The sequence below is a fragment of the Glycine max genome, chromosome 20 (assembly GCF_000004515.6).
Source record: "Glycine max cultivar Williams 82 chromosome 20, Glycine_max_v4.0, whole genome shotgun sequence".
Classification (NCBI taxonomy): Eukaryota; Viridiplantae; Streptophyta; class Magnoliopsida; order Fabales; family Fabaceae; genus Glycine; species Glycine max.
The window spans coordinates 47,366,666-47,390,397 of NC_038256.2; the positions used below are offsets into that span (position 1 = coordinate 47,366,666).

At 34.9% G+C, this 23,732-nt stretch overlaps 4 protein-coding genes across 5 annotated transcripts; 3 read left to right on the forward strand and 1 right to left on the reverse strand.

The window, feature by feature from the left end:
• Window positions 1–5,334, forward strand: LOC100807373 (casein kinase 1-like protein HD16). Its single transcript, XM_003556506.5, has 16 exons — window positions 1–690; window positions 1,115–1,228; window positions 1,328–1,401; window positions 1,513–1,582; window positions 1,661–1,716; window positions 2,281–2,352; window positions 2,492–2,586; window positions 2,672–2,738; window positions 2,850–2,979; window positions 3,077–3,295; window positions 3,398–3,525; window positions 3,648–3,822; window positions 3,904–3,994; window positions 4,461–4,618; window positions 4,782–4,970; window positions 5,052–5,334. The coding sequence occupies exons 1-16, from the start codon at window positions 379–381 to the stop codon at window positions 5,109–5,111; spliced, it is 2,010 nt and encodes a 669-aa protein (XP_003556554.1). The 5' UTR covers window positions 1–378; the 3' UTR covers window positions 5,112–5,334.
• A 696-nt stretch (window positions 5,335–6,030) lies between these two features.
• Window positions 6,031–9,342, reverse strand: LOC100807911 (leucine aminopeptidase). The gene is made up of 4 exons (XM_003556507.4): window positions 8,273–9,342; window positions 7,967–8,200; window positions 7,378–7,704; window positions 6,031–6,671 (listed from the first exon to the last, which is right to left on the reverse strand). The coding sequence occupies exons 1-4, from the start codon at window positions 9,245–9,247 to the stop codon at window positions 6,375–6,377; spliced, it is 1,833 nt and encodes a 610-aa protein (XP_003556555.1). The 5' UTR covers window positions 9,248–9,342; the 3' UTR covers window positions 6,031–6,374.
• Window positions 9,343–9,811: 469 nt separating this feature from the next.
• On the forward strand, window positions 9,812–12,680 carry LOC100808445 (protein TONNEAU 1b). The gene is made up of 8 exons (XM_003556508.5): window positions 9,812–10,122; window positions 10,214–10,346; window positions 10,654–10,742; window positions 10,860–10,979; window positions 11,809–11,942; window positions 12,079–12,104; window positions 12,187–12,343; window positions 12,488–12,680. The coding sequence occupies exons 1-8, from the start codon at window positions 10,036–10,038 to the stop codon at window positions 12,534–12,536; spliced, it is 795 nt and encodes a 264-aa protein (XP_003556556.1). The 5' UTR covers window positions 9,812–10,035; the 3' UTR covers window positions 12,537–12,680.
• Window positions 12,681–14,650: 1,970 nt separating this feature from the next.
• Window positions 14,651–19,073, forward strand: LOC100807559 (probable protein phosphatase 2C 38). 2 transcript variants are annotated; one of them, XM_041013492.1, is made up of 5 exons: window positions 14,651–15,140; window positions 15,415–15,948; window positions 16,178–16,545; window positions 18,145–18,381; window positions 18,557–19,073. In XM_041013492.1, the coding sequence occupies exons 2-5, from the start codon at window positions 15,627–15,629 to the stop codon at window positions 18,794–18,796; spliced, it is 1,167 nt and encodes a 388-aa protein (XP_040869426.1). In that variant the 5' UTR covers window positions 14,651–15,140; window positions 15,415–15,626; the 3' UTR covers window positions 18,797–19,073. The 2 variants fall into 2 exon arrangements, with proteins under 2 accessions (XP_040869426.1, XP_003555636.1); XM_003555588.5 differs by having other exon boundaries at window positions 14,652–15,140; window positions 15,602–15,948.
• Window positions 19,074–23,732: the final 4,659 nt, after the last annotated feature.

Genomic DNA, 23,732 nt, shown 5'->3' on the forward strand with positions numbered 1-23,732 from the left:
TTTTAATCTAAGAATAGATTGAAATAACAATTATTTTTCTTAAAAAAGAAATTAAAATATATAAATTTTATATACTTCCGTTTTCATCTTGTACAGTGTAAGGCTGTTCTTGCCTGCCGCTACTTTCCCTTTCCCGGTTAATCTGCTCCCGAGTTTGCTCAGTCATCAAACCCCAACCCTAATCCTAATCCCAATCCTCTCATCCTTCAATTTAAACCCCCATTCCCATTGCTATCTTGTCATTTTTCCCGACAAATTTTCTCTCCCTCTTCCGTTTCATTCTCACAATTTCAAACATGAATCGTGTATCGGTGTTCCGGTAGAGCATATGACGAAGGAGGTTATCGGAACTGCGAATCGATTGCATGGGTTTAGAGAATGCCAGAGCTTCGTAGAGGAGTGCGACGTGGGCGTGGCCGTGGCCAGAAAGCATCGGAACCGGCAAGGAAGGAGTTGAAGGCTCGTGCGGCGCCGAGAGGGAGACCTAGGACTAGATTGGCGGCGAAGGAATTGGAGCGCCAGGAGCCGTTGATCCCGATACCGATACCGGAACCGTTGATCCCGATACCGGAGCCGGCGAAAGAAGAGAAAAAGAAAGTTGGTGTGGGGGTGAATATGGGTGACGAAAGCGGTGGGTTGAGTGGTAATAAGCCTGAGGAGGATGCCACCACTCCTCCTTTTCCTGATAGGGTATGTGATTGTGACTCTTGCTTGTTTTTTATCTGACTGCAATTGATTTGGTCATGGAAAGTGAAAAATCTGCGTATGCAATGTTTTAGTCCCTGATTCAGTCAACTCTATTGCAAATTTGTCTTTCTTCCGTCATCTCGATCAAATTTGGGGACTGAATTTGTTACAAATGTTCATAAATTCATGGAATAATTTGCTATGAAGTTGTCATATTCTAGGTCTATGATGATGGAAATAATTTACTTGTCTCGAAATTGATAAATTTAGCGACTGGATTGTATACATATAAATTTCCACCAAATAAAAGAAGAAAAATTAACACATGTTGTCACTTTTGCTGTTGTTGGGATATTGTTGTTGCTCATCTCGTTGAATAATTTATTTTAATAAATTTTGAAACTTGAATTTGCTTTCAATGCCAAAGGTTCAAGTGGGAGGATCGCCCATGTACAAGGTAGAGAGAAAATTGGGTAAAGGTGGATTTGGTCAGGTTTTTGTTGGCCGTCGGGAGCGTGCAACAGGTGCTGGAGCTGTGGAGGTAGGTTCCTCTAATTTCATCCAGGCTTTGTGTGCTAAATTGTTTGATACTTTTGACATTGATTTGGCTTTAAGTTGATTTCTATCTGGCATTTCTCAGGTGGCTCTGAAATTTGAACATAGGAACAGTAAGGGCTGTAACTATGGCCCTCCTTACGAGTGGCAAGTATACAAGTAGGCACTTTCTTACGTTTATGTTATTTTACTAATTTTTTAAAATAAATTTATCTTGATTTGTGATCAAGTATGTATAGCTAAAGTTTAACTTTTATGTTATGTCAAAAGCACCCTTGGGGGTAGTTATGGAATACCAAAAGTACACTACAAAGGAAGACAAGGAGAATATTATGTGATGGTATGATCTATTCTACCCAACAATCATTGCACTATATCATTGCCATCTTAACTGTTCAACTACTGCGTTTATATGCAGGTTATGGACATACTTGGTCCAAGTTTGTGGGATCTCTGGAATTCCTCAAGCCAAATGTGAGTTTAAGCGTGCCTGTATCTTGGTTTTATGATTGTTTATAGGATATATGCCATGGTATTAAAACAAGGGTTGCAATATACTGATTTCATTTGCTTTTGGCTTTTCTTTAATGAGGTTCACATTTAAACAAGGCAACTGAATTCAAATTTATTCTCTTCCGAGTATATAATTAAGTGAATAATATATAAGAAAATGCTAAACTGTGTGAGTGACAACTAGTTGTACATGTTCTGTTTTACTAAAATATTTGTTGGTATCCATTTATATTATATATAAAACTAGTGAATAATTCTTATGGCTTTACTCACTGTATGCTTGCATTTTGTCTAAAGGTATATTATTTTTTTCCTGGATCTATTATTTGTGCCATCAACTTCCACCACTGTTACCTTAACCTTTTGTTTCTTTTCCTTGTGTGCTTTTTGCTTCATTGAATTGCTTCTACTTTGCCTTTAACACGCCCTTAGTTTGAATATATGCAATAGATCTTGTTAGAATTGTTACAATTTCCTTTTTCTTTCCCTGACCTATTGTTTTTTTTTTTATTAATAAATGTTTAGGATGTCTTCTGAAATGGTCTCATGTATAGCGGTTGAGTCCTTATCAATACTTGAAAAGATGCACTCAAAAGGGTATGTTATTAGTCAAACATATTTGTTTCTTCATCTTCCTACTTAGTGAGTTTTAGAATGTCCATAAATTGATTCAGTTTTATTTCTGTTGAATTCCAAACAACAAACATGATCTCTTTGTTATTGCTGTTCATTTTAGTTATGTGCATGGAGATGTAAAACCGGAAAACTTTTTACTTGGTCAGCCAGCTACAGTGCAAGAGAAGAAACTGTTTCTTGTTGACCTTGGATTAGGTCAGTTGATGTAATTTAAGTTTAAATGTGCATTTGAGGTTTCTTTCTTGTGAATCCCTTCATAATATGTGCTCATGTTTCTCAGCAACAAAATGGAGAGACACCTCCAGTGGACAGCATGTTGACTATGATCAACGCCCTGATATGTTTAGGTATTCTTCCCCCCCTCCCCCCCTCTTTTCTTTTCTTCTTCCCCTTGCAGTTCTCTTCTTTTTAATGGTTTTCTTGTTATCAATGTTCTTGAACCTTATCTTTTTATGTAGAGGAACTGTTCGATATGCTAGTGTTCATGCTCATTTGGGGAGAACTGCTAGTAGAAGAGATGATCTTGAATCTCTTGCATACACACTAGTATTCCTTCATAAGGGCCGATTACCATGGCAAGGTTATCAGGTACATGGATTAAATTACATTTCTATGGAGTAATTTACTGTGCAAATTTCATTCCTTTACATATTTTATCTCAATCTTATTTTACCTTGTCTGTTAGGGTGATAGCAAATCCTTCCTTGTTTGCAAAAAGAAGATGGGAACATCTCCCGAGACACTGTGCTGCTTGTGCCCTCCCCCTTTTAGACATTTTCTTGAGACTGTAGTGAATATGAAATTTGATGAAGAACCTAATTATTCCAAGCTAATATCTTTGTTTGACGGTGCGATTGGACCCAATCCAGCATTGCGGCCAATTAATACTGAAGGTGCCCAAAAGGTAATTACTGAAGTGTGATTTTGGATGTCTTGTATTTCTGGCTTACTTTTTTCTTTTCCTCTACTGGCTGGTGTACGTCTACTCAAAATCATAGTTTAGCAGGTTGGGCAAAAGCGGGGTAGGTTGAATGTTGAAGATGATGATTCACAGCCAAGAAAGAAGGTCCGTTTAGGGATTCCTGCTACACAATGGATTTCAATTTACAATGCAAGACTTCCAATGAAACAAAGGTACATCACAGTTTTCTCTTTTTAGCAGTTTCCTTCTATCCAGCAATCAGATATACAAGGGTGAACTTGAGTATGTTATGCCCATGAGTTGCTTGTGACTTTTTTAATTGGTTGCATTTCAGGTACCATTACAATGTGTCTGATGCAAGATTAGAACAGCATGTCGAGAGAGGGGTTGCAGATGGCCTTCTTATTAGTTGTGTGTCTTCTTGTTGCAATCTTTGGGCCCTTATTATGGATGCTGGAACTGGTTTTACAGCTCAAGTTTACAAGTTGTCAACCTTTTTCTTGCACAAGGTGAAATATGCTGTATGTCTTGCAGTTTCTTTAATCTAATTCCATGTGATTAAAATTATCCATGTGACTGTTGCTTTGCAGGAATGGATTATGGAGCAGTGGGATAAAAACTTTTACATCACTTCTATTGCAGGGAGCAACAATGGCAGCTCTCTTGTGGTGATGTCAAAAGGTTTGATTGCTAAAGGAGTCACTTTTTGCTGTGGTGAAATGATGAATTGGTTTTATTATTTTTCATGGTTGATGAATCATGTTATCAAATATCATTGGAAATTTTTTCAGCAGCCGGCAGTCTTTTGGAGATAAAACTGGTTTTGGTATTTACTTGTGTTATGTTTTATATATACCTCAAGTTATTCAGTCATCTTTTGAATCTCATTATGTACCTGAAATGAAATGATTGTCATGATTGTCTAAATGCTTTGTTGATAGTGGTGCTGTTGGACATGGCTCTATTAGCTTGCATAAGTTACTTTCTGTTTGTTGTCAATTGTGACCTTGCGTTTATTTCCCTTCTTTTTTTAATCTGATTTTTTAGTGCTTTTGTTTGAACACGTGGGTTTCTGAAGACCTCTACATATAATGCTCAGCAACTGTTACCTCTGATTTTGTTGTGATTTATGATCTAATTTCTGCAGGTACGCAGTATACTCAACAATCTTACAAAGTGAGTGAATCTTTCCCCTTCAAATGGATAAACAAGAAGTGGAGAGAAGGTTTTCATGTCACTTCAATGGCTACTGCTGGAAGTCGCTGGGGTGTTGTTATGTCTCGAAATGCTGGATTCAGTAAACAGGTTTGCTGTTAAAATTGTATTCCATTATGAAATTTGGTATAACAGTTCTGCAATGCTTTTAGTGTGCGATTTCTTGTCTCTGTTCAGTATGTCATGCAATGGTGGAAAATAAGCCTGTTACTATACTTCCTTCATGCTCTCATCATTTACCTTTTAACTGTAGGTGGTTGAACTTGATTTTCTCTATCCAAGTGAGGGCATCCATAAACGTTGGGATAAAGGTTATAGGATTACAGCAACCGCAGCTACATTGGATCAATCTGCTCTTATATTAAGTATTCCGAGGCGCAAACTCAGTGATGAAACTCAGGAAACTCTACGTACATCGCAATTTCCCGGCACACATGTTAAGGTAAGGGGAGATGAATGACTAATTGATTTCGTTGGTTGAATATCATGGCTGATTTTCTTTATTTTTGGTTCTTGTGTTCAGGAAAAATGGTCAAAAAACCTTTACCTTGCCTGTTTGTGCTACGGACGCACAGTATGCTGATTTCCATGACATTTAAAAGCATTTTATTGACAAGCGGATTATGAGTTGTCATCTGCCCCACCACAAAAGATCTTTTTGTAGAAAGGAACTAATTGTTGTGCCAGCAGAGAACCTTATTTTGTTATGTTATAAGAATATTGTTCTGTTCCCTGTCCCTCCCCTTCTATTATATGCTTTACTGGGATGGGGAATGTTGCAGAGTAATGAATGTTGTTTAGCTTTATATGTTCCTCCATTATGTTTATTCAAGGTTTTATATTTTGTCTCTGCATGCTGCGTGCTTAATTCAACTAATATTCAATCAGGTATGTTGCTGAGGTTTTTCAGATTTATTATCTCCATGACATTCTTGTAATAAGAAGCAATTAAGCTGTATGACATCTTCTCTTTAATATAATATTAAAGGTAGTACAGCTGAGATTCCTATTTATATGTGGTGGTCCAATCTTTTACCGGAAAATGCTTCTTTATAATGTGCTCTTTGCCAATAAAAAACATGTTACCTTGAAATTATTTGAGAATATGTACTTTTTAAAAAACAAAACAGATGCTTAGTCTTTGACAGAGTTTGAATACTTTCAATATTTGGACGGTTTGTGTTATAGATCATATTAAAGTATATATTTTTTCTGCTATGTGAAACATGTTATGTGCTTAAGAGAATATTAAGGTAAAACGTAAAAAAAAAGACTAAGTACATTTGTTTCTTTATAAATTACAATTAAGAATTGAATTTAAATGCACTAATAAAGTAAAAAAAAAAATCATAGTCTCTTAATTAAAGATTGTTATTATGCATGGTAAATTCTTAAAAGTCCCAACCAAATAATTATTTTTAAAATATCTAATCCTGACCACAATATATTCTGAAAAAAATGTGATTTAAGAAATATGAATAGAAATATTAAGACAAAACATCTACAACGCAAGACGAAAAAATCTCTAATATAATGAAAGTTGAGTACAAGGTAAACACAAGCAAAAGCCGTCCGAGCAAATTTTAGCACAAAAAATTCTTATATCCTCCTTATTAGGATAAAATTCTCACAGTTGAAATCTTCATCACCAATTCCTATCTAGTCTTCTTCCTCTTCTTATAACCCTATAAACCACTAGATGAGATGCTCCAACAGGAAGAACTATGAAAGAACTTGGGTTGCTGCAGCTGTTAAAGAAAATTAAACCTTATGTTTATTGTAAAGGAGTACACTCAGACAACTTGCAGATGTTCAAATACATAAAACATTCTGAGAATTATTCCTTCTAGAGATGCTTGGCAAATATGGCCTCAACAACACCCTGAGCAATTGGATGGTAACACTCACGAGCCTCTGAAAATATTCTTTTGGCAAATACTTTACCATCTTCCTTCCCACTGCCTTTCACAAGAGCAGTATAAAGTGGACGAAGATACTTCATCCTCCCAACTCCTTTTAAGGTTTTCTCTACCTCATTATAGTAAGTTTTGCATCCACATGAAATAGCCCTTTGGAGAAATGACACCTTTACCTCGTAATCTTTTGACTCAGATAGCTTGTAGCGTGAATCCAAGTCTATGACCTGCATGACATGTATTATACAAAAGAATTAAGATGGAACACACAGTAAACAGGCAATATATGTGCAATGAGGCGTATGACATTAAAGTTTCAACAAATGTAATGGATGACTAACATTGACATATAGATTGTCTTTGTCCCACTGGAAAAGGGATAGTATAATACATAAGAGCTTAGTATATGAAAAAGAGCACGGTAAAATGGGCTTGAATTTTAGTAGAGTCGTGGATGAAGTACTCGACTGCATTTTATCAGAAAAAGCCTGTGGCTAACATACCAAATTCATTAGAAATGTATAGAGAAACTACCAAAGTTATAGAACCTAAATTAAAAATAGTCTAAAGGAATTTCCATACATATGTTTTGCCAGCCATAAGCATTGGCACATCAAGCAGTTCAAAGGCAAATCAAAATACCAGAAAACAATTCTTAACATCTGAAAACTGCTAGGAAATGACAAGTCATATGAATGACCCAACATGAAAATCACGTGTAAGCATGAGAAGACAAATTTCCCCTTAAACATCAATAATCAAGTGGAGGATCAGCTTTCACAACTGTATAGGGATCGATTCCTTTAAGAGTGTGGTTATTTTGAACAAACCAAAATATTCCATATGAGAGAGAATGAGAAGTTTATGATTCTAGATGAAGTTGCCAGAGAAGGGAGGAAAAGGCCAGTAGGAAACTGAGAAAACAGTATTAACCTGAGAAGCTTCAATGGATTTTGGCAAGTTGTCCAAGTAGAGCTCCCACTCCTGACCTTGCCAACCAGCAACTTCATCCTCCCTTGGCATCCTCCCATTTGTGAACTCATTTGCCAGTGATACAATCGTTTTATAAGCAGTGGATTCAGGTTCATAAGCATCAGGAGGAATGCCGGTACCTTCAGTCCACAGCAATAGGTCAATCTGGTTCTCTATGCCAGGGATGTTGGCTTTAAGGAAGTCAAGGAATGTTTCGGTATCAATGGATTTGAACTTGAAGGTAGCAATATATTTCTTCAGAAACTCATCAAATGCAGGTCTCCCAACCTGTCCCATCCATAAGAAAATTAACAAATAAAGAAAAAAAAATACCTAATTCCAATAAATTAGGTTCAAGTTTAACTCCTGAATGACAAACAAAGCATGCATATGTTTTCCAACCGAAATTGAAAAGAGAAAAGCAAACACATGTGAACATATTATTACTCTTGGTTAATGCAGAATCTCTCCCAAAAAAAAGAAAGAAAGAGGAATATGATGCACAGAGCGAGCATGTTACATATCAGAAGAAGCAAATAAATTCAGATACCTGTCGCTCAATGCGCCATAAGAACTGAAAACCTTTCTCATAGGGAACCTGAGAATAGACATTATCTGGGTCAATTCCTTCCTGATTATTTTTGAGCTTTGTAAACTCCAAGTTGTCCTTGAACCTCTCAACGTCCTCATTCAAACCCCTCCAACCGATTCCAATATTCAACGCGGCTCTTTGTTCTCCTTGGACAGCCTCCACAATCCTCCTCTCCGCATAAGTAGTGAATCCCTAAAACCAAAATCAAGAACAACAATCTCATGATCGCCATCAAATCAAAACGCACTAGTAGGAGAATATTACCTCATTCAACCAGAAATGTTCATTGGTCTTGTTAGTGATCAAATTCCCAGTCCAACTGTGAGCAAGCTCGTGAGCCACAACCTGTGCACCGGTGGCATCCCCCTTAATAACAGTGGGCGTCAAGAACACCATCCTGGGATTCTCCATTCCCCCGTAAGGAAAACTCGGCGGCAAAACAAGCAAATCAAACCTCTCCCATTCGTATGGCCCAAACAGCTTCTCCCCTTCCCTTATCATATCCTCCGTCCCGGCAAACTCGGCCGCGGCGGAATCCAACACAGCGGCCGCGTTCTCGGCGTAGACCCTTGTCCTGGGACCCACCTCCCGATTCCCAAGCTCCCCAACAGCAAAAGCGAAGAGGTAAGGCGGCACGGACTGTTCCATGACGAACTCCTCCACAATCCTCCCTTGAGCACACCACGATTCCCCGTCCGGCAAAACGACATGAACGGCGTCGTCGTGTTTGGGCGAGCGACGCTCCACGTGGCGGGCAGCCATGACGGCGGATAACTGAGAAGGAACGTTGAGGAGGGCGGAGTATTGTATTCTGAGGGCGGGGGTGTCTTGGCAGGGGAAGACGGAGCGTGCATGAATGGATTGGCACTGGGTGTAGACGAAGGGGTGGGAGGATTGGGGAGGGAGGAGCCATTGGAGTGCGGAGGAGGAAGGGGAGGTGGAGTAAGAGATGAGGAAGGAGGAGTGGTCGGAGAGAGTGAAGGAGAGGAGGGAGCCTTTGATGGGGTCAGGGTCAGAGAGAGAGAAGGGGATAGGGGTCTGGGTTTTGGGGTGGATGACGGAGTGAATGGTGAGGGAGCGGGTGTCCAGATAGAAGGGGCCGCTGTGGGAAGTTTGGAGACTGAAGAGTGCGGAGGCGTGGATGGTGGATGAGGGCAAGTCCAGGTAGAGACTCAGGGCTACGTGCCTTGTGCCTGCTTGCCTTGAGTCCGTGAACGAGTGAGGATCAACTGCTGCCATCTTCCAAAACTCTCTCTCTCTCTCTCTATTAGTTTTCAGGGGCTCTGATTATATGTTTTAAAGGCAAGAAGAAGCACCAAGGGACGGACAACTTTATTCTGCTTTACTACATACAATATTTTATTAAGTAAAGTAAATAAGGCAAAATAATTATTTTTTTTGGATTAAATTTGTATTTCTTATGTTTTAGTTAATTAAATTATATTTTGATAGTGCTTTAAGTAGTAAATATGTTAGATCTAAAGTTTAATTGGATGAAAGTAAAAAAGAAAATATGAAAAAGTGAGAATTAAATTAAAATTATGAATTTTTTTTAAATGACGGATCAAGAATACAATTTAGCTAATATTAAAAGAAAGGATTTGTTGAAGGCTTGTACTCTAAGTTGCTTCCTGCAACTTCTTTTTTTTTTTTTTTTCAAATTTCGGATTGATTATTTCAAAAGACTAAATGTGTAATCAATCTGGAATTTAATTTTATATTTCGGGTTAGTCGGCATTTTGGAAGAAAAGTTAAGGTATAGGAAACGACAGCCTCGGTTGAATAAAAAAAAAAAAGAGAAGAAGGGATCGGTCCAATCCAATGACGAAGTGGGTTTGGGCCGTAGAAGTAGAGAAGCGAGCCGGCCCATAGTCACTTCACTCTAACGTCATCGATGAAATCGATGAATATTTTCATCGATGAATATTTGCAATCGCGCACATTCACAACACAGAAGAGGGAAGAAGAAGAAGAAGAAGAAGAAAAAGAGAAGAAGTAGTTTGGTGTGTTAATTGTTCGAGAGAGAAATGGACGACTACACGAGGGAAATGATGGACCTGAAGACACTGGTCACTCGCACTCTCGAGAAGAAAGGCGTCCTTGCCAGGATCCGTGTGCGTACATACCTTAGGGTTTCCTCACCGTAGATCCATTCAATTCTTTCAACTTAGGGTTATTCTTCCATATTTTTTTTTTTTGTCTCAGGCCGAACTCAGAGCGAGTGTGTTCGAGGCCATCGAAGAGGAAGATCATGTGATTGAGAAGGAACAAGCCCTACCTCCTGCATTGCTTGGTAGCTGCAACGATCGAGCTAAACAGCTTCACGCTTCTCCTCCAGGTTCTTTTCTTCTCGATCCCTAACCTACTTTTTCTCCATGTTTCAAGAGTGCAATATTCTTAGATTCTCTCGTCGTGTTGTTACCTGAATATATAACGAGCTTCATTTACGGTTATTTCTTGTTTTTCCTTTGCTCGTAATCTTTCCGATCTGACTCATCGTTTGGATACGAAAAATGTCTAGAGATGATGGTTATGTTTTGTAGCATAGCATGTCATAAATCCTATACTGTTAGTGCTATGATTTTTTAGGTTATCATGCATTCGTAGCTATATTTCGTTTCTAAGTTTTGGTATTCACTGTGCAGGGAGACTTCTTTCGGCGATGATATGTGAATACCTTGACTGGGCGCAGCTCAGTCATACGCTAAAAGTTTATCTTCCGGAATGTAATTTGGTAATTAATGAATCCTTGTTTTTATTTTTCCGTAGTATCTGCGTTCCTGTTGGCTGTTGCTTTCTGTTATTTTTTTTTCCCGTCGTGAGGCATTTGGCTGAATAAACATTTTTGCAGGAGAAAGATTTTTGGAAGACAGAGCTTAAGGAGTTTAGTGCCAAAAATGGATATGATCTCAACAGAAACAGAGATAGTCCTCTACTCTTGGATGTGCTTGAAGGATTCTTGAAGCTCGAGGTTTTTCAATTAGTTGCTTTCATGATATTGTTCTTTCATCTGTTCCGAGCTTTTGTTCTCTGCCGATCTTTTTAGATATTGGTGTTTGTACTAAATTGGGCTTAGGAGGGGTTTTATTGTGGATCCTGAAGGATCGGAATCAAGGCCTTGTTAGATTGAACATTTGCCAGGCCTTGTTAGATTCAAGCTAGTAAGCAATTCCTGTATTTTATGACCCAGCTTGTGAACTAGTCTCCTTGCACTTGTGTGCTATGTTGCATGCAGTACTTCCGCTGGGCTAGCTCTAAGCCTTGTTGCAATAGGACCCATTTAGAAATGTTTTGTAGGGTCCTCAGGTTGGATTAATTTTGGTTTTAAGATTGTAGAAATGATGTAATGAAATTTGAGACTTGAGACTTCATTTTTGGAGATTTGGGAAGGAAACTGTTGATTGTAGTAGTTAAGTTGATGAGATAATGATATATAGGCAGCCTGGATTGAATGACCTACACACTATAACCTGATTTTTGGGGTGATTCAAAAACCCTTCTTTGATTGAGTTGTGTTGTGTATGTGCACGTGCACATACGTGACTACAAGGACAAGCTGATGTGTGGAAAGAAAAAACAAGAAGTCAGATGTTTGCTTAAAGTGGTGAAGGTAGTTGGTTACTTTCTGTTGATGATAGTATAGTGGGGAAATAGTCATTTGTCATGTGCAGTGTTAAATATTAAATGATATCAAACCCTCGGTATACCATTTCTTGTGTAAAACATAGTTAATCTTATTAGAACTTGATGTAAATGTGTACTGACTTCTAATTAATCGTGCGGTGAATATGCTTCTGTAGAATTTATCCCAAGCAAGAGCAAGCGGTAGGAGATTTACCACCTCAGAAGCTGATCCTTTACCCAACTCCGAATCACGGAATCCCCGAAGGCATTCTTCCTCATCTGTTGCTGGTGGCTTACCTCCACTTGGAAGGTGCATAGCTGACATTATTTCTCTACAAGTTGTCTTGTACTACTTTATTATTTTATTTTATATATTGATGTTCCCGGATCTTCTTGATTTCATTTTTGGTAGACATTTTTTTAAGTAATTCACCTGTTTGTTACAGGGCCGTTCCTTCATCTCAGGCATCTGGTGGGTATTTCCTGTAATTGACTTTTTACCTTACATTAATTATATGCTTGAAATTTCCTTTAATTTACACTCAAGCATTCAGATAGAAGAGGAGGATCCTCCATGTCTGCTTATAGGAAGGATGATTACAATTGGCGATATGACAGGGATGAACTTCCTGAGGACATAATTCAAGCTTCAAGTGCTTTGGAAAATCTTCAATTGGACAGAAAAGCTCGGAATCTAACATCTTCTTGGCGGTTCGTTTTGATGCAACTCTGATTTTATTCTTTTGTTACTAGTCACAAAGCATTTATATTTTAGATCTTATCACCATCTCAATGGTTGGTTCTGAAGATATTAAAAAAAAACATTAATATTTTCTGATTGTCTTTGTTTTGCAGACACGCTGGAGATGGTATCAATGAGGATGATGGCAGGGATCACGTGTAGGGACAGACATCGCATGCATAATTGCAATCTGCTCCTGTATTTTACTGTGTATTCTTAATTTTCTGCCTCTGATGATGATTGAATGAGCCTAATTTGATGTAAGATCATTTAATTGTGATGTGTTTAGTGTTTTTTTATGAGCTATTTTCTCTCTTAAATTTCCCTTTTTGGCTTATAGTTAAAAAATTATTGAGTTTCGATCATTTTAGCTCAAGTTTGCAAACATGATAAGCACCAAATTAAGGGCCATATATTTTTGAGCATCTAGTAAAATATGTTTTGCTAGTGAAAGGTTGTTGCTTTTGACGGTACGAAAGTTTTCCCCCTTTTGACAAATGACAATGATTGAATACGAGAATTTTGAATCTTTTCACGAGTTTAATACATTTTTTGGATACTGTTATTATTGGCCAAAATTAATTGGAAATCAGATTGTCTTTTTTTTTTTTTGTCTCTTTTCTTTATTTAATAAGCTCTATCCATAATTTTATAGTTTTTATTAAATTTTATTCGGTAATAATGCCTTAGGACGAGTTTGGTAGAGTATGTCGCTTCTACTCTCCATTGTGCCTACCTTTTTCATACTGCTTTCTTCAATTGGGTAGCGAGAGGAGCCCGAGTCATGAATGCGGCTGTTCTATTTATGTAGTTTCAATCATTCCATTCTATTCTATCAAGTAAATACAAATAGGTGGTAGATTCTTTCTGTTCCGGATTCCCGAAGATATTAGTGCTGCTTGGTTCTCAAACTTTTATGTCTGCTGTGAAAAAAGAAAGTTACATCTTGACAATCGTGCTAGGAAAAAAAATTCCTATGTGGATATTTCTTTAAGTTATAGATCTCACTAGCAAAACATATTTTCCTAATTTAATAACATCAAAATGAAGGAAGCAAATACCAGTAATTTTAAAAATGTTTCTTTTAAATTGATCCGCTACCTTATTTGTAACCCTATGTAACGCATCAAGAAAATCGAACTTTGCATGAATCTGCTTAATTTTAAGGTAAATCTGAATCAATAACTAAGCACTTGAATTTGCATATATAAAAGCATCTACGATTTTTTTAAATTACATTAACAACTTGAGTTTTGAAGTTTTCCTAATCGTCTAAAAATCATCCATGAAAAGGACTACATATTTTTCCAATGACTTTACACATGAAACCCAACAGTAGAACTAACTAAGACTTCATAAATTCTTCGCACCTTATCTCGAAACGAACAATTCAACAAAACCCACTCAGGTACTATAGTATCTCTGAAATCTGAAACCATTAATAGGAGGGGTGAATTTTGACAGCTCAGTAGATAGAAAAACCATCACGAGATCATGTTGAACTATAATGGCTCTAATCCTGTAATTGTCTTCACCAGGGAAAATATCTAGTTAAATATTCAGGGACGTAAGATAACCCAAAAATTGTAGAAAACCGAAATTGAAACTCTAATTAATTGTAAGTTTCTCTTCCATTTTTTTTGGAATATATAACGGCCAAATTATGTTCATATTCCTTGAAATTTAATTGAATTTATTCTATATTTTTCTTATTTTACATAAACGCCTCTTAATTTATATAACAATGTAATATCATATACTCTTTTTATTAACATCTTTTTCTTGTTTTTTATATAATTATCTTGAATAAGGAAGGTCAAATTTATGTTAAAATAAGGAATATCGAGTATAATTTCATTAAGTTTCTAGAATTATGAGAATAATTTACCCGATAACTTATCGCATATGATTTGTTTGTGTATCATGCTCATGAAAAATCATATATAATTAATTAGTCTAAATATTTCATCATTAATATAAATATACAGATTTAAATAACGCCATTATGCATATAATTAACAATACAAAATATACTTAATATTCATCATAAAATTTATTGAATACAGTACAAGAAATACAAACTGTTTCTGATCATATAAGAGAACTTTTTTTTACAAGTCAGAAAGTTTAATATAAGATAACTTAACAAACGCATAACTTAAATATATTTAGAAAACGATTGTAAAATATTTGCTATAAGCAGTACTGAATATATTCTATAAATAGTGTGGTACATTTTTTCATGGAACAACTCTTGACCACTGGGTCTTTTTGTTCAAGTCAAAGATATTTTCAAAAATAGAAAGTGTAAAAGAGAGTGAGGTTTGGGGAAGCGCTGGGTTCGTTAGATTGTCTGAAGAAAAGGTTGCAATATACTAAATTAAGAAGAGGGAAAGATGAGGAAAAGTTGCCTGAAATGGTGGTTAGTTGAAGGTCAAAGTCTAAACCCCACCAAGCCAATAAAATTTAGAAAACAAAAACTGCCGACCAACCCCAAAAGCCAAAAGCCCTTTGGAAATTCCTTCCACCACCAAACCGACTCATTTTGTTCTTCTTCTCTAATTCCCCTTTTCTATCATGGAATAAGGAAAGGAGAAACAAACAAACTGTACCAATTCCCCCCAAAGCCTTGTCTCCCTTCCAAATCAACAATCAAATCCTCAACTCTCTGACTCCTTTTCATCCAATCCTTAAAATCGTCAGTGGTCTTTTTAATGTACAAGGAATTATCAAAAAATACCAAATTTCCCTACATATCTATCTAAGGTACGATAAAAAAAATTGTTTTTTACCCTTGTATGTCTTCTTTATTCTTGTGATCTACAAATTGATCACATCTTCATCAGTTTAGAATCTTGTCTTTGCAATTTTAAGAGCTCCCCATGTTTCAATTGATTGTTTCTGTTCTGGCAATAAATGTTTATGCCACTTGGTTATTGTTCAATTTCATAGTGATTGATGAAACCCCATTCTGGATTTGTTTGATAGATGGTTAATGATGGGGTCTCTGAATTGATTATGATCTCAAATCCTGTTGCAGGTTTTGAACACTGCAATAACATCTTTGATGATTTCCACTTTTACATATTATGGTGTCAGTATTTCTTAATAGGCATTTGATTCCTAGAGCTTGTGACTTGGGCTCAGTTACGTAGATCGTGTAGATAGGAAACTAGGCTTTTTCATATTGTCATTGACTTTTATTTGATGAATTATTTGTTGGTCAGTTGTGTGTGAGAGACTATGTAAGGGATGGTATCAGCTACAATTAGGCGAATTGTGTCGCCCTGTTGGAGACCATCTGAGGGTGAAATTTCTAGTAGGCATGGAGATGCAAGTGGACGTGCTAATGGTTTGTTGTGGTATAAAGATTCAGGAAGACATGCGAATGGTGAATTCTCAATGGCAGTTATTCAGGCAAACAATTTGTTAGAGGATCAAAGCCAACTTGAATCCGGCCCCTTGAGCTTAACTGAGGGAAATCCTCAAGGAACTTTTGTTGGTATATATGATGGGCATGGAGGTCCAGAAGCTGCCCGGTTTGTCAATGACCGTTTATTCAATAACATCAAGAGTAAGTTTTTCTTCTTTCTTCATCCTGCAACACAAATTGCTATTTCTGGAAATAACTTTAGAAATTGAGTGAATTACCAATAACCCCTCTTTTGTCTTCACTTCACCATTTAAAAACCATTTTTTTCACCTTTGCATCCAAAGTTCACACCATTCTTACCTTCCTATGTAGCAAGAGTTTTGTAGCTGGTTGATATGTTTTACTGACTTAATGGTTGATCTTAATGCAGAGTTTACTTCAGAAAATAATGGAATGTCAGCTGATGTTATCAATAAAGCATTCTTGGCAACTGAAGAAGAATTTCTTTCTTTGGTAGAGAAGCTGTGGCTGCACAAGCCGCCGATAGCATCAGTTGGTTCTTGCTGTTTGATAGGCATAATATGTAGTGGGGAGCTCTATATTGCAAATGCAGGAGATTCTCGAGCAGTATTAGGTAGACTGGATGAGGCTATGAAAGAGATTAAAGCTATTCAACTATCCGTGGAGCACAATGCTAGCCATGCATCTGTCAGAGAAGAGTTGCACTCATTGCATCCTAATGATCCTCAGATTGTGGTTATGAAGCACCAGGTCTGGCGCGTGAAGGGTCTGATTCAGGTGACTTTTAATTTTTCATCTCAAAATTCTTTTTTTTTATGAGATACACGCACACATTCAAGGTCTGTGTTAATGTCTTCTGCAAACTTTTATTCCTTTTCCAATTCATGCAGTCTTTCCCCCCCATCAATGTTTTGCTTGGATAACAATTGATCTTTTTCTAATTTTACTTAACTATCCTATATTGCTTATTTATACTCTCCGTGTGTCTCTAATTGCATAATGCAACCAAACAAAAATCTGCATTTCCTAAATTCTTAGAAGGTATGGTAGCAGGTTTTGACATCAGATATATGCCTAGCTTAGGATCCAATTTTAGAAGATTAGGAACCTGAATTGAGTTGGAGCATCAGATTCAAGGAACAATCGTTGATTCAATTCATCGTTGGTTACATGAGTCACAATCTTGTTGAAAGTCTCAGTGATATTCAGTTTGTCAGATTATTAGTACTTTTGTGCTTTCATAAAACTGGCCTTCATGGATGTGGTTGGTTGGGGATTAATTTTATACAGTGCATAGTGGTTTGCATTAAGAGGTTATCTCTGTTTAGCTGATTTTGTGTTGTGCAATTCTGCACCATCCCGCATCATTGGCTCATTGCTTGATTGAACATCCAATTTATTCTTACAACTGTTTCACCATCTTCAATTTAGTCCCTCTACTTGAAAAACCCCCACTCAAGTCCTTGAATTGTCAAAAAATTAACCATGTTTGTCTTGAAACCATCAAAAAGTCAACCAACACGATATAGTATGGTTGGCAGATAATCATGTTTCTTAAGTATGTGATCAGGAGTTTGATCCTCACACTTTTGTGTAAGAAAAAAAAAATTGTTGAGAAAGGTTAGCCTTTTAAATGAATCTTAATACCTCAGGGGATCTTTGGTTTTCGGCCGGAGAATACCTTGGGCTCATGAAAAAATCACCAAAAAGTCAGTCTCCCTAGTCTTTACTTAGGGACTAGTGTGATTGATTTTTTTTAGGACCTAAAGAGAGGTTTTTTTAAGTAGAAAGACTAATTTGAGGTCGATGGAAAAAGTTAGTGGACTAAAGTGACCGTTCACTCCCCCATTCCTTTTCCTGGTCAACAATATTTTCACCTTCCCACCCTCCAAATTGAATCATATTTTTCGTTATAGGCTTATTCTGTTTCTTGTTAATACACTAGCCTCATTTGAGGCTTCCAATTATGGTTATTTTGTGGTCCACGTAGAGAACTCATGAATATGTTGTAGTTTGAATGGATGTATGGTGATTTATGGCTCTAGAGTTCTTTTTGGCCAAGTAGGTTTTTCCTTGGCACTAGGTAAGGCTGTGTATACCTACCCTTTTCAGACCCCCCTAGGTGAGAGCCTCATGCACTAAGCCTCCCTTATGTTATTGTAATTTGTTAATAGATAATAGCCAGCAAATACATAGAAAGGAACTTTAGTGATATATGTGACTGCTACCAGGAAACTTTTGTTGGAATTAACTAGTGTGATTTACTTGTGAATCTAATTGCTTTATAAGTTCTTCTTTGTATAAAGGAAATTTAATGCCATAGCAGGATGATGAACTGAAGAGTTGTGTTAATCAGGCTGTTTATTTATATTGTAGATTTCAAGATCCATTGGTGATGCCTATCTAAAGAAGGCAGAGTTTAATAAAGCACCATTATTAGCAAAATTTCGACTCTCAGAACCCTTTGATCAGCCAATCCTTAAAGCTGAACCAGCTATACTAGTACAGAAACTGTGTCCTCAAGATCAGTTTCTTATACTTGCATCAGATGGGTTATGGGAGCAAATGAGCAATCAAGAAGCAGTTGACATTGTCCAGAGCTGTCCACGTAATGTAGGATTCTAATTTAGTTGACTTTCCTATGTATATAACTGTCATAATGTTTATTAATGATTTTAACATTAATTGGAATGAAACATTTGTAATTATTTAACATGTCAATAGCTATGGCTGATTTAGGTAACCATTTTTAGTATAAAATTCTATTGAACACATGGTTGTGACACAGGGAGCCGCGAAGAAACTTGTGAAAACTGCACTTTGTGAAGCTGCAAAGAAAAGAGAAATGAGATACTCAGACTTGAGAAAGATTGACCGAGGGGTGAGGAGACATTTCCATGATGACATCACGGTTATAGTTTTGTATCTTGATTCAAATTTTTTGTCTCATGCCAATTCACGTGTACCCTTGGTTTCGATCAAAGGAGGTGGTGATAGTGGTTATGGTATTGGTATTATAGATGCCTAGTTCAGGAATGAACCCATCCCTCTCTTAAATTTGTATTCCAAATGTACATTTCCCCTTCCCCTTCCCCCTCCCCCGGGATAATAGAATTAAGAAAGAGTATCCTCTCTCTCTCTCTCTCTCACACACACACACACACACACTTGTTTTCTTTTCCTTTTCCACCGAGCTTCTTTTTATGTATCGTGTTTGGTACTCTCCTCTTTATTAATTCCGCAGAAGATGTTGTCACACTTGAGACACTGGGTCTAACAATAACAGATGAGTGATGTTTTTCTAATTTATTTGAGAAAATTGGATACATCTCCATTGTCATAATGCAATTATTAGCACATTGAAACAACTTTGATTTGTCATGAGTTCAAAAACTAAATTCCCACCATGAGTTACACAAGTATTTAAATCGCCTTGGAACCTACTTGTGAACTTCGTGTAATGGAAGATGGGAAAGAATAAATTCTGGTAAATTAGATAAAACAAAATAATCCCAAATTTGAGGAAGCGGCACGGGAAGATGAAAGCTCCGTAGCTCTAAAGAAATTGCAAAGGATGTAAAGCCACAAATTTTCCACGCCGCCCAAAGGTATATATTTTGGTGACAGTTTGATGAATACCTTTGACACACACAAGCAAGTAGCAACTTGTACTTGTGATTGAGGTAGGTCATAGCCAAAACCATAGGAAGTAATATCCCTAGCAGGTCCAACACCGAGGGGCAATCTTTCTGATGGAAGGGTTCCACAACATGACATTGCAGGAACAGAATGTTGTAGTTGGTGCTGGGGTGCTCCTTGGCGAATTGGGGATGGGAGATTAGGGTTTTCCATGACTTGCACAAGGAATCTCACCGGAATCCTCTGCTAAGACCGACAAGGTATGGTTGATTTACCATATAAATCTTGGTCAAATATGTTTCCATGGTTTGTGTTTAATTATATATACTAACAACATGCCAAAGAATTCACAACTACTTCACACAAATTGAAAACAAAACGATGGACATAATTAGACCATTACAGCTTCGACCTCCAGAGCTATACGTAATAATAGTAGGTCATCAAGTCAGAAAGCAACAAAAGTAGGAGACCCCAAATATGAATTCTCCTTTCACACATAAATGACCACAATAATCATACATTAACATGATTTAACCAAGGCCTTCCCAAACAATAAGATGGGAATCCCCACTTTCTTCTTTCTTGGATCACAATTCAGCAACCGCTTCCTTCTTACTGTTTGGTCCCAACCGTCAGACAACTTTTATTCAACCAATTAAGATAAATATCCTTCATAGCAAGGGACCAAGCTAAATAAATCATATCATAAAATTTAAAATTAACATTAGTATCTACTGTAAAGCATAACATGTACATTAATTGATGTGAGTTCTTCTAATTTACTAAAGAATCTTAAATTTGAATTTTTAGTATCCAATTATGTTACATATTCAGATACATAACTTTATTAAAAAATAATTATATTTAACTCGAATATAATTATCATTCACGTGACTTATGTTGTATGTAGACTTCAAAAGATTAATATATCATTTTTATCTTTTTACTCTTTATTTTTATAATTTGATCTTGTTACTCTCAATTTTTCAGACAGTGTAAATGCATCCTGACTCTGTGTTATTATCTTTTTATCTCATCTAATTTTATAATTTGAACATGTTGCCCGTCATTTTTCTTCGTTGTCAAAATTTGTTTTTATTGACTAGTTCTATTTCTTTTTTAGCTCGCAAGTACTTTTACACTTTAATCAATCGCGCATTGTATTTCATCTCATGTTTTATTTTCAAATATATGATAATCATGATTTTAAATTCTAGTCTACAATCATAATTACAGTCATGTTAATCACATTTTCTTGCAATTTCTCACAATGTTAATAGTTATGCCAAAATCACGATTATGATTACAATTGCAACCACAATTTAAAACCCGGATGATAATAATATTTATATTTGTAAAACTAAATTGGCCTCACTAGCTACAGGTCCTTGTTTCGCCACTGTTCGGTGAATAATAACTATGGTCTGTATATAACAAAAAAAAGATATTGTAATGTTATTAACTCTTTGTATATGAAATTGATTTCACGTTATGAGTGTTAATTATATTATCATATACATGGAAGTTAGTCTTTTATGTTAGAATTGATATCGAGTGGAACTTTAATTTTATCTTCTGATGAAGAAGATTTATAAATTTGGTATTAAGGAAAATGAAAAATTTATAATGAAATTATTGGTGAATAGTCATGGTTAAGGTAGCTTACACACTAACATTTATAGTGAATCACTACATTTTATATATATTTCAAGCTTCGATTATAGTAAAAATATTGCTTTTTTCTTTTACTTGTGTCGTTTTTTCATCCTTATTTGAGTTTTCTATTTCTATAAAATTATATGGTACTATTAACATAATAATTTTAGCCTTTTAAATAATATATGCAGGTAGTTTATATAATTTTAAAAATGGTTAGGAGAAATTTAAGTAATGGTATTAGTTTATTTATATTAAAACATTGGTTATATATTTGCTACTTTGAATGAGTTTTTTCAAGTATTATTTTAATTATTTTCTTAATTTGCTCATATACTCAAATTTTTAACTAAAACAAGATGTGAGTTATAACAATAATAATGTTTTGGATTTTAATTATTGCTATGATTATTATTATTATTATTTATTTAATATCTTTATTAAATCTTTAATAAATTCATCTTTATGCTTGTCATTTGTCTAAAAATCATTATATATATTATGATTAATATTGCTGTTACTAAGTTTTTATCAAATTTCTAAATACTTCTTATAAAAATATACATGAGGTGCAAAATATATATATATAAGTAATGTGTGGTGGAGGAAAAGCTAAGTCGTCTACGCTCCTACATGATGGCATTATATTGCGAACATCGTGCATTAGAGAGATCATCACGGCATGACTAGTGACGTGCCGACGGGCATGCAGGGGTAATTAAAATGATAAATTGAGAAATATAGCTTTATTTAGAATGTTTTAATTAAAAATATGTTTAAAATATCAGACAAACTTTAAAACAAAAAACCATATCTAATAGAATACCTTCCTTAATAGATAGAGTAAGTATTTTAAAACAATAGACTTTCAAAATATTTATAAAAAAAACGTAGACGAATGAGAAAAATATTAGAAAGGTTTGTATTCATTTAAACATGTTAACATTTACAATTTTTTTTTTGTTATAAAAACACGAACGGGGCTCGGAATTTTTGAAAAAAAAAAGTAATATTTCTTGTTAAAAAAAGTATTTAAAAATTCAAGCCTTTTTGTTAAAAAATATTTATGATAAACTAATCAAGGTTGATTCAATTAATAATAAATAATTCATATCTAAAAAGAATGTGGTTCAATTTTTAATGAGTATTTTATTGATAAATAATTTATAAATACTTCTATAAGACTTGTTCCGACTTTGATAACTTTTATGATGAAATTAACTCACCTAAAGTTTTAGATATAAAAAAAATATATTTATGATAAAAACAAACACAGAAATAAAACCTAACAAGTCAAAACTAATTGCATGGTATGATTTATATTGAGTCTATATATCCCATCCCATAACTAAATAAAAACACGTGTACATGACTAAATAATAAGATTTTTTTGGATATTTTTTTCATAAACACAGAGAAAAATATAATAAATTCAATTTATCCTATAAATTAAAATAATTCATACCTTTAATTTTTACAAAGTATTTTCATATAATCTCTTAAATAACTAAGATACATATATTAATTTTAAGTTATGATTTTTTATTCATATTATTTTTATTTTATCTTCCATAAGTATTTACAAAGAAATTTATTTAAATAAAATTATATAATATCCAAAACATCCTTAACCCAATATTAAAAATAGCTAAGGGTGGATCATTCAATTTAGTTAGGATGGCACCCTCTTTCCAATATTTTCCAATCTTTTTTTAGAAATATACAAGTGTATTTGATAAGGCAGTCTAACAACTTATAAGTTGATTTGATTATAAGTATTTATGATTTATCCCGTCTCATTAACTCAGTCAACCCCAAAGAAATTTTTGATGGATTAAGGTTTAAGAAATTAAATCTGAGGCATTTGAATAAGAGCTCAAGTTATATTTGCACTTTATTTCAACTTGATCCAATGTCATATTTTTTTATAAGAAGTATAGTTTTGACGCAACTTCTTGACTTAAATGAGTAGCGTTCTGCTTGACACAATATTTTATACAAATTGATATTATTTATCCTAATATATATATATATATATATATATATATATATATATATATATATATATATATATATTATAAGAACAAAAATCATATTTAAACCATTAAATTATAACTTTTTGATAAAAAAAAGAAGAAAATACATCACAAACTAATTGCAATCGTTAATTATTTTCAAAACTAGTAGCCCACTTGAAGATGATTAAGTAAAATCATAAAATCTTCACCATTTTCTATAATAAAATTAAAAATCATTGTCCTAATTTTTAAAATGATAATTTATTAAAAAAATATTGTAAAAAAAGTTAGTAGAAATAAATTTACACACACATGTAGAGAGAGAGACAGAGATAAAGTTATAACCAAATAATTCAATATCATTTTATATTATTAACTTAAGATTGTGACAACTACAAGGTCGTTGAGGTTGCTGCCTTGTGCCCTAAGTTTTGTTAGCCCTCAAATTTTCATATATTTCTTAAGAATCATATGTCATTAATTTGAATTATTAAACAATAAATATCATGATAATATAATATATCATTTAATTTGTTACTATTATATTGACATTGTATTAATTGAACAATTAAAAACTTTGGATGAATATAGGTTGGCAAAATATTGTTTTAATCTTTTTTAATAAATATTTAAAAATTGAAAATCCAA

Excerpts from the sequence above, each read along its gene's own strand:
- LOC100807911 (XM_003556507.4), bottom strand. The coding sequence starts at position 9,247 with ATGGCAGCAGTTGATCCTCACTCGTTCACGGACTCAAGGCAAGCAGGC. Across the intron at positions 8,201-8,272 it reads AACATTTCTGGTTGAATGAG|GGATTCACTACTTATGCGGA; the intron begins GTAATATTCTCC and ends TTTTGGTTTTAG. Across the intron at positions 7,705-7,966 it reads TATGGCGCATTGAGCGACAG|GTTGGGAGACCTGCATTTGA; the intron begins GTATCTGAATTT and ends TGGATGGGACAG.
- LOC100807373 (XM_003556506.5), top strand. The coding sequence starts at position 379 with ATGCCAGAGCTTCGTAGAGGAGTGCGACGTGGGCGTGGCCGTGGCCAG. Across the intron at positions 2,739-2,849 it reads CAACGCCCTGATATGTTTAG|AGGAACTGTTCGATATGCTA; the intron begins GTATTCTTCCCC and ends CTTTTTATGTAG. Across the intron at positions 3,995-4,460 it reads TCTTGTGGTGATGTCAAAAG|GTACGCAGTATACTCAACAA; the intron begins GTTTGATTGCTA and ends TAATTTCTGCAG.
- LOC100807559 (XM_041013492.1), top strand. The coding sequence starts at position 15,627 with ATGGTATCAGCTACAATTAGGCGAATTGTGTCGCCCTGTTGGAGACCA. Across the intron at positions 15,949-16,177 it reads TTTATTCAATAACATCAAGA|AGTTTACTTCAGAAAATAAT; the intron begins GTAAGTTTTTCT and ends ATCTTAATGCAG. Across the intron at positions 18,382-18,556 it reads TCCAGAGCTGTCCACGTAAT|GGAGCCGCGAAGAAACTTGT; the intron begins GTAGGATTCTAA and ends GTTGTGACACAG.
- LOC100808445 (XM_003556508.5), top strand. The coding sequence starts at position 10,036 with ATGGACGACTACACGAGGGAAATGATGGACCTGAAGACACTGGTCACT. Across the intron at positions 10,123-10,213 it reads GCGTCCTTGCCAGGATCCGT|GCCGAACTCAGAGCGAGTGT; the intron begins GTGCGTACATAC and ends TTTTTGTCTCAG. Across the intron at positions 10,980-11,808 it reads AAGGATTCTTGAAGCTCGAG|AATTTATCCCAAGCAAGAGC; the intron begins GTTTTTCAATTA and ends ATGCTTCTGTAG.